Here is a 15,436-nt window from a genome sequence, read left to right as displayed (position 1 = left end):
CCGCAGCCGCTGCTCGGCCCGCACCGCCCGGTCCGCTCTTCCTTGCGAAGCCGCTCCATCCGATCCAGCAAAGCCTGCAACTCCTTCACCCGCTTGCGCTCCACCCGCCAAGCCATAAGCACGCCCACCATCCCCGCCACCGCCGTACCAGCCACCAACACACCCACCGCCACCCCCGCCACCTTGACAAGAGCATCCGGCTCCTCCCGACTTCCCCCCGCGATCGCCCCCGCCGCCGCCTCCCCGACCCCTCGTGCCAAAATCATTTTCTGGTTTAGATTAGAGGAGGGTTGTGTTCATTTAACAGGGAGGGAGATGCATGAAATTAGAGATGAGATGTTTATTTCGATGGAAGAGAAGAGAAGAGAGAGAGAGAGAGAGAGAGAGAGAGAGAGAGAGAGAGAGATCGAAGGAGAGAGAGAGAGAGAGACACACAGAGAGAGAGAGAGAGAGAGAGAGAGAGAGAGAGAGAGAGAGATCGAAGGAGAAAGAGAGAGCGAGAGAACGTCAGAAAGTCAAGTTTAGAGAAGATAAACAATAGTTCCGAGAGGGAGACGATTTAGAGCAAACATGTTGGAACACGCAAGAGTGTGTGGGACGACTTCAGTGACCGTTACTCTCAGGTGGTTGTCATCCTTTTTGAACGTTGTCTCTCTTCTCAGACGAGTGTGGTATCTCATCTCTCTAGTTTTAGCTTTGTTTGTACACGGGCCTGATTCTTCCGTCACGTTCTCTCTCTGACTTTGATAGCCCGATTTTCTTCTTCTCTCTCTCTCATCGTTTCATTCCGGCGCGCGCTCTCTCTCTGATCAAACGAGAGAGAGGCAAACGCGTGCGCATGTGTGTGTGTGTGAGTGACCTGACAGCCCGACAGCCCGACAGCCCCAGCAGCAGCAGCAGCAGCAGCGCCACCAAGGATTACGCCCTTGAACACACTTGACGTAACATCAACGAACAGTCTGCCAGGCTGCCAAGGCGCAGTCCTGAGCCCCCTTTCTGACTGGGACGGCTGCTCTCAATAGCCAACGGCGCGGCTCGTCAGCTCGGCGCTCCGTGGCGCTGGAAAACCAGTGGCATGGAGTCACGCTTAGGTGGGCCCTGCTCGCTGTTTTGGGCCGCCCTCATTTCCCATTGGGCAGCAATTCTCATCCCTTTCCCTTGCGCACGGCTTTGCTCAGCGGCCCTGGCGCACTCGCAAGCCGATGACCTCGACTTTTCCCAGCTTGGTGATGATAGCCAGCCGCCTGCTCCGCAGGAACACTACAGCTCACATCAAACCAAGCATGATCACGACAACTTCCCCGAGCTTGACCAGCAGGACAACCAAAGCCAGGAACTCTTGCGCCTCGTTCACAGCAGCAAATCCTTTCTTTCCCAGTCTGCTGCCGATGAAGCTGGCATCAGCGTGTTCGAGGTAACGCAAAACCACCCACCTATGACCCACTTACAGGAAAACAAGACGTGTATAGCCCCGCCCCCACACTCCTCCCCCCCCCACCCCCACCTTTTTGTACCCTGTTCTTCCTGCCCCCGTTTCTCCTGGTTTTCCTTTCTCCCACACTTTGCAGCGTCCCCAGCACCCGAGCCTCATTCACACTTGCCCCGTGCTAGCTCTCGGGTCGACCATCTTCCCAAAACGAGCAACATTCAGAGCAACCCAAGGAATTTCCCACCACTCACGTCAGCCTCTCACCCGCCCGCACTCCCTCTCTTCTGCGCACGGTTCGTCTATTTCGTGTCCCGGGGTTCCCCTGTCGACTTGGCCCCATCCGTCCTCATGTCAACGCGCCAGCAGGGTGCCAGCTCGCACCGGACCGCTAGCCACGCCCCTGCCGAACCCAGCTCCCACGCGGCCGTCAGCCGACCCGCGGTAGGCATCTTTGTCACCTTTAGGCCTGACCAAGTCCTTTCATTGATTTATTTATCTTTTTGCTCACACATCGTTCCACCCGGCGCCCAACCTCCACTCCAGGCCGAGCTTGATCCCATGCTCATGGATACGCTGGAAGACGACGAACCAGACACGGTCCCGCTCAACCTGCAACCCCCGGCACACCGGCACTTGGCTCCTGCGCGCTCCAGCTCTCCTCCACTCACGTTGAATGGCGCCGGTCGAGGCCAGCGGCAAAACAGTCTGGCTCGCAGCGACGGGCAAACCCTCCACCGCATGCTCTTTGCGGAAGACCCCGCCGAGGCCCTCGCGCAAGCCCTCGAGTCCCAGCCCTCCCCCTCGCGTCCTGAAGGGTTGACCAACTTTTACGAGGGCTTGGAGTCCGACCAACACGACCCGCGCCGCTCCGATATACTTCCCCGTACCGGATCCACCCCAGCAGTCACCTCGGCGAGCACAGCGACTGTAGCGGGTACGTAAATTATCACAGCAGGCCACGCTGAATGATCTGCCATGCTAGACATTTTCAGCTGTTTCAACTGTCGGCCCCACGTCTTGTTGACATGCGCATGTCCTTGCCGTTTCCTTTCGTTAGCGCTCCCCGCTCACTCAGCTTCTCCCAAGCAAGTCATCAGTGCGGCCAAGACCCCACGCAGCCGTTTCCTTGAGCCTGACCTAAGCCAGCGACCTTTCCAAGACTCACAATGGACGGCTTCCCTGGCAACCACGGTGCCGCCTTCACTCGACGCCCCACCCACGTCTCAACCGCGCCCCACCTCAAAGGCCCCCGCTCAACTCGATTCAAACGAGTCCGAGCAACTCTTGGCCTCCAACTCCGTTGAGGACAAATCCAATCGCCCCACGCCACCCGCCTCACAGCCTAGTGCCGAGCCACAACCCCCGCCCTCACCCGAAGCCCGAACTCCCTCGCAGCACTCAAAGTCCCCAGCAGCCACGTCCGGTCATGAGAACCAGGCCAACGACACGCCAGAGTTTCTTCGGGAATACGAACGGCTCCAGGCCGCCGAGCGAGCAGAGGCACAGGCGTTTGCAAACTTGGATCTCAATCCAGAGTGGACACCGTCCCTTGCAACCCAAACCCCTACCCGCAAAGGCGCTGCCCGTCAAGCAGAGCGCAGCACCACGTCTCCCACATTAGCTCCCGCCCCGCGCCAATCCCCACCGAAAGCAACCGATGCCACCGCTGCAACGTCAGATGCAAACGCTCCGCCCACCAGCTCAGCAGCACGTCGCTCAACAGCAGATGAGAGCACCGGACGAACATTGGACAGCGACGATGATGCTTCAGACCACGAGACAGCAGCCAGCAGCGCACCTCTCCGCTCAGCGCCGCCCGCCGACACCAGTGTCCGCACTCGCAGCCACGAAGCATCTTTCCCCTCCATGCATACGAGTGGTCGCGAGTCACCGGCCTTGCCGCAAGGCACCGAGTCACAACTCCCATCATACTTTCAATCAGGCCCATCCAGTGGCCAGTCAATGGCGCGCAAAAGCAGCGGTCACAGCATCCGGCCGTTGCGGCTAGAGCCTTCGCAAACATCGCAATTTGATGACACTCTCGATTCACAGCCCTCTCCCCAGACCGATCGCGCCAACTCATCGGCGGCCGTGAAGGACAATGCTCGGGCCGAGGAGACGGGCGATGTATCACGCACGAACAGTGACACCGCCCCACCCATGCCGTTGGGGCGCACCAGTAGCGCGTCATCGCAGGTTCTGTTCTCTGATTCGCTCCACCCATCTGGCCCTGTCGTTCAGGATGCAGACGTGCGGCAGCAGAGCTTGAATACATCACACGGTACGGCTGTGACTCTTCCATCCTCATCCCCTTGGAGCTTCCATGACGACAACATTGGACCGACGCACTCGGCGTCAACCCAGGTGCTGCCGTCGCCCACCAAGGTACAAGCTCCTCGAGTTGTGCCTCAATTTGCACTGGCTTTTTTTTTTTTTTTTTTTTTTTTTTTTTTTTTTTTTTCCTTGACGGCTTGCTTGTCTGTGACCCATGGCCCGTGATTTAGGCACGCGTCGGTCCGCCACGGTTGGAGCGTGCACATCGAGTATCCAGCACAAATAAGGCCAGGTCCTCCAATACGGACACAGCCGCTACCACCCTCGAGGCTGATACCTTGGACGAGGAGATGGCCCCGCCAGTGCAAACTGCGTTGACAGGACCCGTCCGCCATGCGGACGGCGCAAGCGATGATAAAACAACTAGTCCTCAGGCTCAAAGCCGCCCAAATCGTACAATGTCTCCTCCAGTCGCGGCAGAAGAGCCTATTGATGGCAATGACGAAGATGAAGATGATTCGCCGGTCCGGCACATTCGCCGCGTGTCTCGTGCGACGACTGAAAACCCTGGCCAAGCCAAAGTGTCCCTTGATCGTGACAGCTTTGCTTTCCACGACTCCCAGGAAGCGGCCCGAAGTCTGACTGCAGCCGCTGAGCGACGCTTGGAAGCACGCCGAACCAACGGGCGGCAGAAGCGGCATGAGGTAAGCTGGCTTTCACCGCCTTGTCCCTGCGCTGGCCTTGTGTCATGAGTTGCTAAACCAAATCTCGCTTCTGCAATGCTCCGCTTCTGCGCGTAGCGACTCAAGCAGATTCGATCGAGCATGCATGGCATGCAGTTGGCCGACACTGAGGCGCTTGTGGAGGAGCACGCGGACACAAGTTCCTCGCCAGCGCGCGACGCACCTGCGTCGAGTAAAATTACAGCGGATACTGCCCCACCGATTCCCACAACTCCACATCTCGCCACCAGGCCATTGCAACATGCTTCGCGCGCTGTTACTGCCTCGCCCGCTCAGCGCGCCGAGGCAATGGAGGAGGATAACGAGGTTGATGAACTCCTGCACAGCAACCCGCGACCCACACGGGCGTCAGCGTCGGTGCTGCCCACTCCCCAGAGCGAACAGTCCCTTCAATCCAAAAGCAAGCCGCTGCATCTGCATCGGGAGCCTGTTCGCGATGAGGCACAGCGCCGGCGCACCAGCGAAGATGGTCAGCTATCCACACAAGAAGCCGCGCAGATTTTGGTTCAGCAATTGCCCGAACCCTCGCACTCCCGGGCTGCCTCAGCCACCGACTTCACCTCGGCAAACTCACTTCGGCGTCGAGCTAGCAAGGCAGGCCAAGCTCACGCTTCGTCTCCTACTGAGCAAGCTGCGCAGCACTCCTTACAAAGGCGGCAACCATTCCCGCACCTGCGCCAGCGCCCGCGCATCGTGCGCGTGGTTGTTGAAACCACCTTTGAGTGTGACGTTGGATCCTTGTCTATGGTACTTCGAGCTCGTCAGCGCTGGCCGCCCGTGATGCACCCACGTTTTACACTTCCTTCCTTGCTGCACACGCTCATGCCGGGTGCTCCACTTGCGCCGTAGATGCCGATGACAGGTGGGGGCTTGCCGAGTACGCGTACCCTGGCCTCCTCGCAAATTGAGCAGCTTTTTCCCACGCAGCAGCTGGCAGTTGACATTCGTTTGCCAGGTATGTTCAATGAACGGCTTTGTAATTTCCCACTTGTGCCCAAGAGGCTGGGGCGTGACGATGCCTCACGTAGCCATGTTGGGGGTTCTCGGTGGCCTGCTTTTTAACATTTTAGACCATCTACTGGGGCCCGATGGCACAGTCTTGCTTTCTGAGGAGCAACTGATTGCGTACGCGCAGGCTGCAGCCGATGCCCATGCGCGTGGTGTGTCCCCCCCGGCGTTGCCATCACCACTCAATGTGGATCAAGCATGTCGTCCCAACAAGCCTGAAGCAGCCACCATCGATGAGGTTGTGGTGGTGGATGCCACGGTTTCCGGGCCACTGCCGCTCAAAAGTGCCAGGGCGCCAGGCTCTGCCAAGCGTCCAGCCATGCCAGCCGCGCGTGCATACGATTCTGCTCAAAAATTCTCGTCAGCGCGATCGCCACACCGCAGCCCAAGGCACTACAATCAAACAGGCGAGGATGAGTCTAGTGCGTCCGATGCGAGCGCAGTCTCACCCGTCGTGGGGCCCGATGCGAAACGGGCAAAGCGGGCCTCGAGTTCGGACCGTGATCGAAAGGCACAGTCTGATCATCCCCCGCGACAAGAGCCGGTGGCAGACCTTCCTGAGAAGCGCCATCTTTTTGCCCTTTCAAAAACAGGAGACCAAGAGACTCGCTTTGTATCAAATGCCGCAAAGGCACCTGAGTCGCGGAGGTCATCATCTCGTCGCTCCAACGCAGATCAAGCGTCCTCCGATCAAGCAATCAGGGAGGCGGACCCGGCGGCACACGCGCCGAGTCAAGATCCGCTGCCCCAGCTCTTTCATTTCGATAATCTTAGCGCAGAGCAGAGACAATTTCAGTTTCCGGTGGGCACTGCAGTGCTCGCCGTGTGCGCTGATGATCCCAAATTCCTCTACCCGGGCACGGTGATCAAACACCGCCCCCGAGGCTTTGAAATACATTTTGCAGATGGGTCCAAGGGTCGCACTAGCGTCCTCGTGGCGCCTCGCATCTTGTTGCCTGGAACTGAGGTTTGTCTCACTCGCTAATCATAGTGGCTCTTGGTCCCTCTCACATCTTTCTTTGGATCTTTCCCTCTCCGACCAGGTGGCCACTGTTGCCGATGAGGCTACACTGTTACAGCAAGGGCCTTACGCCATGTATACACCTGGTCGCATCTTGTCCTTTGATGTGGATACACAACGCTATCAAATCAAACTGACGGTCCGTATTTCGGCGCCATTGCGTGATTTCGTGGCCTGAGCCGTCTTAATTTTTCTGAAGTCATGAATTCCAAGAGCTCATGCTGCACCGTATGGCCGTGGTGCGTGTGGTGTGGTCGTGGTGCGTGTGTAGTTGGGGGAGCAAGTGTCAGAGGACGAGGCCCATGTAGTGAGCGTGCCCCCATCCTGCGTGATTGTTGAGCGGGAGCTCCTAGAGCAGGGCCCCGACGCTCAGCAGGACCGCTCTGTGGATACGCGCATGGAGACGGCTGCGGAGGATGTTGAAGATGCGGAGAGCGGCGAGGATGATCCGATTGACAGCGAGCCAAATGGCTCAGCTGACAGCAGGCCTGAGAGCCGAACCGGGGCATCGCCCCTCCCTGCTACCCCGCCCAACTACTTGTCTTCACAGGCCCCATCGGCCCAAACGAAGTACATCTTTAACCAAATGAGCAAAGAGGAGTTGCAAAGGCTGTTGCCGGTGGGCACGGACGTCTTGGCTCCGTTTCATCGTCAGGACAGCAAGCTGTACCCGGGTCGACTCATGCGTCATCGGAGCGACCGCTTCTTTGTCGACTTTGCGGATGGCAACCGATCAAAGCCACACATGGTTGTGGCTCCACCCATCCTGCCAGCGGGCACAAGTGTATGTGGTTCCCTGCCTCTTGTGATTTGTTCTTTGTGTTCTGTTGGTCTTGGTGAGCCAACGCCTGATGATGCTTGTCCGTTTGCAGGTGTTGGCGGCGGCCGAGGAGCGGGATTGGGAGCGTCCACGCAAGTCGTGCATCTATCAAGCTGCCATCATCTTGCAGCACCTGCCAGAGCAGCAGCAATATGTCGTGCAGTTTCAGGTCTGTCGCGCCCGTTCAAGCTCGACATGGGACGGAGAAGCACGTGAAAAGGGCTATTGCGTGCCATTCAACATCCCTGTGACCCGCAGCCACTCACACCACCGTTTTGCTGGTCCTTTGTCGGCCCGGTGCATGTCGACGGCGTTTTGGTTTGTGTCAGGATGAAGAGAGCGAGACTGCGCCGGCGTTGGGGCAGGTCACGTTGAGTGTCAACTCAGTCATTGTGGAATCACGCAACGTGCAAGCCGATCTATTTTCCGTGCCTGGATCACGATCACGGATCAACCCGTGCGTGAGTCCAGAGATTCAGGGTTTGCCACCACGTAGCGTCAGCTCGGCGCGGAAGCGCAAACATGCATCCAGGCTGACGCCGGGCCTGGTGGAGCGCACCAAGCATCGTCAGCCCTTGCAAGGGATTGTTCTGGCCGTGTCAGGGCTTGAGACCAAGGACGAGTGGTATCGCATGGCCAATCTCCTTGGGGCCACGGTGGTAATGAAGGACAGTGCTTTTCTGAAGCACGCTCAGAGCTACGACCCGGTCTTGCAGGAGCCGCCGGTGGTAGTTGTGGCCTCGTGCCCGCGGCGATCCTACAAGTACCTCTTGGCGTTGGCTACTGGCGTGCCGTGTGTGGACACCAATTGGCTGGAGCAGTGCCGCGACTTGGAGCAGTTTGCCGACTTGGAGGCGCACTTGCTACCTGCCGGTCAAACCAGCTTGAGGTTTGACAATGACAAGCCGGTGCGCCTAGCTACCCATCACATGCTGCCGCAGCGCCAACACCCCGTGCGCAAGCAGGTCTCCTGCTTTGAGGGCATGCGCGTGCATTTGCTGCACCACAAAAAGCGGCTTTTGCACGAGTTTTGGCGTGATGCTCTCTCGATTCTTGGGGCTGAGATGGTTGAGGCCATGGACGTGGAGCGCCATGGGCGCGAAGCGTGCGACTTTATCCTGGCGCCACAGACGGACGAGGAGCCCCGCGTCGCAGAGCCCTCTTTTGAACATGTGGTGGACATTGCCCGCGCAGCTGAGATTCCAATTGCCACCCATGCCTGGGCCGTCGAATGCGTGCTTCATGACCGGTACTTTGACCCCACCATCCACGAGGATTATGCCTGGAATCCGCGCCCATAGCTGGAATGTGGGCCAAAAGGCAACTTCATCTGGCTTTTGCCAGATGCGTTGAGCACTGACTTAGAATACGCTCGTGATTTTCACACGTGACTAACTATCATATAATTGAATTTATTTATCCGGCTGCATCTGGATGCCAAGAAGCCAACTAGCTTTTCCCAATCGTGCGACACCGCCCTTCATCTTGTGGCGCGCGAGAGACGGCTGTGTGTTCTCCCATGCTTTTTGTTTGTGTGTGTGACCTTTTTTCTTTTTTTTTTCTTTTTGATGATAAAGTGCATTTTCGTCAAATTTGCATCAAAAAAAAAAAAAATTTAAAAAAGTTGCAGTGTTGAGGTGAGTTTCAGAAAAGGGCAGCGTGGTCGTGTGCTGGTGATGCTGGACAGCTCTGGTGCCTAGAGGCAAAGGTATATGGTTGGCTGGTGGTGAAGGGGTGGCTTGTGTGGGCATGTGCAGCGTGGGTTTGGTTATGGTGTTGCTGGGGCGCATGGCGTGGTCAGCTGATGATGTGATGGCGTGCCGCCTTGTTGGCGATGACTCTGCAGGTGACAGCGACGACCTGCGACAACTGCAAAGCAGACGCCATGGCGAGCGGGGGCAGCGGTGCCGGCAGTGGTGGCGGTAGCGGCTGGTTCTCTGGCTTTATGAGCACCGTGTCCCAGGTATGTGGCTTGGGCACGGGCAAGCACCATTGCTCGAGCTGGCGCGGTCCCACGACCTTTGCCCTGGACGCGGGTTAGTTTCAGGCGAGGCTCACGCCTCGGACCTTTGCGATAGGCCGTCCATGCTGTTCAAAACGATTTGGGTGAATTTGTCGGGACCATTCAAGACGACACGCAACAGGTTGGCTCGCTGGGCACGTCTTGTCCACTTCATGGAACGGTGACGCGGGAGGTAACGACCACGCGTGGATCGCCGTAGACGGTACATAACACAGTCAAGCATATCAAGGATCGACGCGCCGAGTCATCAGGTCCTGCACAAACGCCACAACCCGCCTTCTCTTCCGTAAGTGCGCCAAACACGGCCTTGTCTTGCTGAATCATTTGCCAAGCTCGGGTTCTGGAGCCTTGCTTACCTGTTTGACCTGTCTTTTCTTGCCTCTGTCAACAACCGTCCGCGATGCTGCAGAGTTTTCAAGCAACTGTCCGTGGTGTGGTCGACACGGTCCGGGATACTATTGCCTCTGCTGAGCATGATGGCGCTCCCGACGCTGCCCATTCAGGCCTTCGCAGCTCGCGTGCCCGACAAAAACGCCAGGTCTGTTCTGCTCACGGAGACGCAAAGCACTTGAGGCCCGTGTTCAAGTCTGATGGGCCGTGTGCACCGGTTCTGCTAGGCGTCCACGCCTACCGCAGCACACGACAAGCAGGCAGCGGCCTGGTTGGCCGTGATTGAGAGTGACTTGCAAGATGACGACTTTCAAATGTGGTGCGTTGCGGAACCAGATGCTGGTTAACAAGTCAAAAGAGAGAAAGAGAGAGAAAGGAAGAGGAGGAGGAGTGTGTGTGTGTGTGTGTGTGTGTGTGTGTGGCGGGGGAGGGGGAGGGGAATGTGAAGTGGCTCGTGCCTCGCCCCTGCGTCTACCAAGGCACAAAGCGGCTTTTGGTCAATTTTTATTTTTTTACTTCGTTTCATTTTTCCTCTTTGATTTTGCGACATGCGCTCACACGGACTGCACGCTTTCTTCACAGGAGCATGGGATTTGATTCTGATACCTACAAGGGCAAGATTGGCGAGCTTTTGGCCCAAGATGACATTGTTCGCCAGCTCCACACCCAATATGTTTGTTCATCCTGGCATGTTTATTGGTTGGCCAAGGATCTTGTGATGGATGCCAGCTGATTTATGTGCAACTCTTAGGTGCCACACCGACTAAGCTACGAGATCTTTTGGCAGCGCATCATGTATCACTTGTATCAGCAGCAGGTGGGTTCCATCCATTTCCTATTTGGCCGATGTGTATTGACCAGTTGCAGAACCAGGCGGCGTTGCCTTGTCACTTCAACCTTGGCGCTCACGGGGATCATTCTTGGACTAGCTGAAAGTGGAGCGGCGGGCCGCTTTATTGCAGCGCGTTCAACAATCGGCTGAAGTCGAGGCATCCACGCACGAGCTCTCGTTTGATGATTGGGTATGGCTTCCTGACTTGCTGATGCGCTTATTTGAATGGGGGGACAAAGATCAAAGGCGGAGCGCCATCAATAGCTGGAAGGGTCTTTACCGATCCCTCATGGGGGGTGCTTTGCGCCTGTAGGACGATGATGGTGCGGTAGAGGCCGAGGGGACAGCAGGTGATGCTGAGACTGCAGCGACGAAATTTGAGACCCTGAGCGTCGCAGCAGAGCAATTGGAAGAGGCCTCCCGGGGGCATTCGGAAGCGAAGGCCGAGGACAACGTTAGTCTGGTGGACAATGTGCCTGCCGAAGCTATTTCTACAGCACGGATGGTACCCGCAGAAGAGTTGGATACTGTTGCACTTGCAAAGAAAACTATTGAGGAGGGGGCATCAGCGGTCGCTGACCAGCTTGTTGCTCCTGCCGAGGATGTGGCAGCTGTCTCAGCTGCCCAACCGGAAGAGATGGCGGCAGCTGATGTCAATGACTCGGATCTCCCCATCACGGACGAGCTTGAGCCGGGGGTCGACACAGAAGAGCACACGGCCCTTGAGGACCCGCACGTGTCCCAGGGCGAGATTGAGGAACCCACGGAGCCCGCAGAACCCACGGAGTCCGCAGAGCCCGCAGAGCCCGCAGAGTCCGCAGAGCCCGCAGAGCCCGCAGTGCCCGCAGTGCCCGCAGAGCCCGCAGAGCCCGCAGAGCCTGCAGAGCCCGCAGTGCCCGCAGAGCCCGCAGAGCCTGCAGAGCCCGCAGAGTCAGAACAGAACGAAATGCCCCAAGTGCCCGAGGAACTTGCAGCACCCAAGCCCGCGGAGTGCGCTGAACCTGAAGCGTCAGCAGACGCACAAGCAGCAGGGCTTGATGATGATGATCTGAACCTGGATGAGTTTGATGTCGTCGAGTCGTTCGGTGTCACCGCCCTCTCGTCCAATAGCAGTGAGAATACTGAGCCGGTTGTGGTCGGCAGTAGTGATGACGCAGACGGCGATGGCGATGACTGGGGCGAATGGGACTGACCTGCGACACGAAGGATTTTGGGCATGCTGCCGCTAGCATCCATATTGATGCGTGTACATTAGTGTCTTTCAAGGAGTGGTTGCTCTTTGTGCCATAACTTTGCAAGGCTGCGGCAGCTGGCTCGCCTCGTTCAACCCGACTGTTTACGCGTATATCAATCAATTACTCTCAAGCCTTATTTCACACACAGACAGGCACAGGCACAGGCACAGGCACAGGCACAGGCACAGGCACAGGCACAGGCACAGGCACAGGCACAGGCACAGGCACAGGCACAGGCACAGACAGGCACACACACAGGCACACACACAGGCACACACACAGGCACACACACACACACACACACACACACACACACACACACACACACACACACACACACACACACATACACACACAAACAAACCAACACACACACACACACACACACACAAAAAGCACGTTGTTGTTTTTTGTGTGTGTTTGTTTTGAGGCATTGCGGACTCGCTCAGTTGTTGTTCAACCCTTTCTCTGATTCTGGGCCCTTCTTGAACGCTTTCTCTAATTTATGCTTTAAAATTAACCTTGATAAATATCACAATTGGATCACCCCTCTGGCTTTTGGACGCCTGTCCAATCGTTGCTCTGCTGTACCGTTTTCCTTGTTGGGGTGCTTTTATCAGTTGACGGCGACGCGCGACTGCAAGAACGACATCGGCATCGGCATCGGCACTGGTACTGGCAACAGCAATAGCTTCAGGACAAGATGGATGACATGAAACCCCTGGGGGAGGCCATTATGGTCCAAGGCCTGTACATGAACGTCGGCGATGAGGAGGTGCGGCGCATGCTTGATCCATCAACGCAGCCCACCGCGAACCCCCCCGCCACTCTCACATCAGCGTTTTTTTGCAACTCTAAAATGCGCGGCGTCCACGGATCAGGGCCCCGCAGCGGCGACGAACAATGTCATGGTGGAGGGCGCCTACATGACTGTTGCACAAGGGAATGCCGTTTCTGTAGAGGGCGCGTATTTGACGGTCCGTGTGCACTGCTTTGCCAACTTCGACCCATTACCACTCCAGACAAAATGGCTCCCGCTCGTCCTTGGCGCGCCATCCTTTGATCCTGACGACGTTTCGTTCCGTTTGTGGTCTTAGGTGTTGAACAAATCCGAGCCCATCAATAGCGAGGAGGGCTACCTCACCGTACGCTCGAATCCATCCATGCGAATGGCTTTGCCAACTTGTTGCAAGAGTGTCATGGCCTTAACCGCCGCGTGCGTCCTTGCAGGTGTCTCAGGGGGCTGGCTCGAAGAACAAGGGCGGCCAAGTCAACATGAACTACAATGCTACCGTTGCTCGTCAGGATGACGATCCTGTTGTTGTACGTGAGACTGAATTCATCCTCGTGGCTGCCCGGCTCGTGCTCACGCGCGCTCCCATCAACCACTCGCGCAGTCGGAATCCATGTACGACCCCAGGACCATGCAGGGTCTGGGCCCTGAGGATGAAGATGACGTGGAAGACCCAGCCAGCATTCAAACAGAAGTACGCACGGCATCGAGTCTCACATCGCCAATCAACTTGGCTCATTTGCATCCCTTGTCGTGCATCTTGTCCTTGTCAGTCCATGTACGATCCGAGGACCATGGCCGGGATTGAGGAAAGCTCGCCCATGCCACCATCAAGACCGTCGTTGACGCCTCAAACTGCCCCAGCTCCCACCGCGCCTGGTTTGTTGGCGGCTCCAGAAGAGAGTGTAGTTGGCAATTCCCAAACTTACGGCCCTTGTTCCCTCTCGGCTCCCTTGTCACTGATAGAGACGGCTACATATATGCACGGTATGCAAAGTCGATCCGAGGCCGAGGCACGCCTGGTGAGTGCCCATGCGAGGCTTTATGCAATGTTGAGATTAGACCAACCAATCTCAAGCCCATCTGCACCCCTTATCACCGTTGACTGCCCCTCACCTGCACGACTCGGTTCGGGTGGTCGCCGTCCAGGCCAACAATCCGCCTGGGACATTTTTAGTGCGTGAAACCAAGGCCGTGGACGGGTTCGTGGTCTCTGTGGCAACGAGTCCCCGGACCTTTGCACATGTCAAAGTCACCCGCCGCGCCGGCAGTCTTGCCACGGTACGTCTTGGCCCATTTGCATTGCCGGCCCCATCCGCCTACAGCCATCCACGTGACGAGCGAGCTCTTACACCCTTGTGTTTCACGCATGATCACCCCTTTGGCGCCTTTCTTGTTCTGAGCATAGACGGACCGTGTGTTTGACGACTTGCCAGAGCTCATTGCATTCTACAAGCAGCACTCCATTCACTCTGGCATCCCCTTGACATTTGCCTGTGCACGTTGAGCGACTGCATGTATCTGTGTTCGTTCCGAGTATCACCTCACTCGCCATTGCCGAGTCGCAGTTGGTTCGAGTCCCTGTCCTCTTTCCCGATCAAGGGATTGGTGCTTCATAGCAAATTAATTGTATTAACATGCATTCATGGAAATGGAACCGCGGATTTTGATCAAGTCTTGTCTCAATTCACGCCCAGACCCCTCTCGTCAGCTCATCCAATTCCATGCTGCCTTTTGTGAAGGAGCAAGAGCCCCACTGGATGAGTAAGACCAGCAGTAAAGGATGTACGGAAGCAGGCAGCAAAAGTCAAGTTCTAGCATCGGTTGTGGGAATCTAGAGATCTGGGGCTTGCACACAAAGTGGCAAGAGCCTTGGCAGCTAATGGTGTCGGGCAAAGTGGAGCGCCGACCAGGACTCGCAAATGGACAGAGATCGACATCTCGCAAACAAGCAAGCAACAAAACACAAAGAACCAACGACCAAACAGCAGCGCGAACAAGAGAAAACGCCGGTCGTGGCTTTTAGAGTTGGAACGAGCCTCTCCGCTCCAACAAGGCTACACACCCATTGGTGTCTTCGCTCAGCGAGGACCCAAGGATGGCAAAATACTGTTCTCACGCGTTAGCAGGTAACGGAATGACTCGAGAAAAAAAAGATTAATAAAAAAGCAACTCAAGGTTATGACGGCTGATTGGGCAGCGCTGCAAAAGCTGGCGCCTCAAACAGATTTGACGGGTTCATCGCGTTTCGTGCAGAAACTGGCACTCATTGCCACGACGACAGCCCCCCCGCGTGTTGTAAAACCGGCAAGCGATGCGGCGTCGTGGTGCTCGAAAATCCACATCGTTTGTTTGAGGCGGGGCATAGCGACCTTGCTGGGGCTGAGCATACGAGCGGTTGCTGGCCGAGGCAGCCGCAGAGCTCGGGGGCATGTAACCAGTGTCAGCTCTACGTGGGTGCTGAAATGTGGTTTCACTTGGGGAGTACATGTCTGCCGTGCTTCGCCCTGCGCGGTCCCGATCTGGAGCGGGGTAGTAATGGCGACTTTCGCTGGATGGGTACGAATCGCGAGCCAGGGCAGCACTGCCAGGCGGAAGGAATGATGTACTAGATGGCGGTGGGTGTGATGGCGGCGGTGGAGGGAGTGTACTACTACCAGGTGTCGGAAAATCATACTCGGCTCTGGTACCACGCATGGATGAAGAGGGCATATGTGTCTCGGCGCTGGCAGGAGGCAGGTATGCGGTGCTTGAGGGCACACTTGTAGTTGGCGTTTTTATGCTGGGGGCCACCTGAGAAGCTGGGCGGTTCAAACATTCAGTGAGTCATGCCTCAAGACATGGCTACAATCCAGTCAAAAACTAAAC

At 56.8% G+C, this 15,436-nt stretch overlaps 4 protein-coding genes across 4 annotated transcripts in view; 2 read left to right on the top strand and 2 right to left on the bottom strand.

The window, feature by feature from the left end:
- MONBRDRAFT_11127 (uncharacterized protein) overlaps window positions 1-131 on the bottom strand; it is a gene marked incomplete at both ends in the record, with an annotated part of 796 nt that extends 665 nt beyond the window's left edge. Inside the window, one exon of the mRNA XM_001748852.1 lies at window positions 25-131. Coding sequence (XP_001748904.1) covers window positions 25-131 — 107 coding nt within the window. The remainder of the gene's footprint in view (window positions 1-24) is intronic.
- An 8,784-nt stretch (window positions 132-8,915) lies between these two features.
- On the top strand, window positions 8,916-11,910 carry MONBRDRAFT_33896 (uncharacterized protein). Its single transcript, XM_001748921.1, has 10 exons — window positions 8,916-8,932; window positions 9,142-9,258; window positions 9,374-9,439; window positions 9,518-9,604; window positions 9,728-9,856; window positions 9,936-10,027; window positions 10,291-10,357; window positions 10,460-10,525; window positions 10,638-10,730; window positions 10,854-11,910. The coding sequence occupies exons 2-10, from the start codon at window positions 9,181-9,183 to the stop codon at window positions 11,730-11,732; spliced, it is 1,557 nt and encodes a 518-aa protein (XP_001748973.1). The 5' UTR covers window positions 8,916-8,932; window positions 9,142-9,180; the 3' UTR covers window positions 11,733-11,910.
- A 568-nt stretch (window positions 11,911-12,478) lies between these two features.
- MONBRDRAFT_28474 (uncharacterized protein) lies at window positions 12,479-14,075 on the top strand (the record flags this gene model as incomplete). Its single annotated transcript, XM_001748920.1, has 9 exons — window positions 12,479-12,550; window positions 12,657-12,752; window positions 12,873-12,920; window positions 13,006-13,098; window positions 13,173-13,262; window positions 13,342-13,447; window positions 13,535-13,590; window positions 13,718-13,849; window positions 13,977-14,075. The coding sequence occupies 9 exons, from the start codon at window positions 12,479-12,481 to the stop codon at window positions 14,073-14,075; spliced, it is 792 nt and encodes a 263-aa protein (XP_001748972.1).
- Window positions 14,076-14,239: 164 nt separating this feature from the next.
- The window catches only part of MONBRDRAFT_38502 (uncharacterized protein), a gene marked incomplete at its 5' end in the record, with an annotated part of 4,649 nt that continues 3,452 nt past the window's right edge, over window positions 14,240-15,436 (bottom strand). The window contains one exon of the mRNA XM_001748851.1: window positions 14,240-15,369. Coding sequence (XP_001748903.1) covers window positions 14,807-15,369 — 563 coding nt within the window. The 3' untranslated portion in view covers window positions 14,240-14,806. The remainder of the gene's footprint in view (window positions 15,370-15,436) is intronic.

The sequence above is a fragment of the Monosiga brevicollis genome, genomic scaffold, assembly GCF_000002865.3.
Source record: "Monosiga brevicollis MX1 MONBRscaffold_26 genomic scaffold, whole genome shotgun sequence".
Classification (NCBI taxonomy): domain Eukaryota; class Choanoflagellata; order Craspedida; family Salpingoecidae; genus Monosiga; species Monosiga brevicollis.
Note: the sequence above shows the minus strand (reverse complement) of the source record. Positions and strands in the feature narration are given on the sequence as shown.

Bases quoted from the DNA above. Each gene is read 5' to 3' on its own strand.
- MONBRDRAFT_33896 (XM_001748921.1), top strand. From the start codon at position 9,181: ATGGCGAGCGGGGGCAGCGGTGCCGGCAGTGGTGGCGGTAGCGGCTGG. The intron at 9,259-9,373 runs GTATGTGGCTTG...CCTTTGCGATAG, and splicing joins TTATGAGCACCGTGTCCCAG to GCCGTCCATGCTGTTCAAAA. The intron at 10,731-10,853 runs GTATGGCTTCCT...TTGCGCCTGTAG, and splicing joins AGCTCTCGTTTGATGATTGG to GACGATGATGGTGCGGTAGA.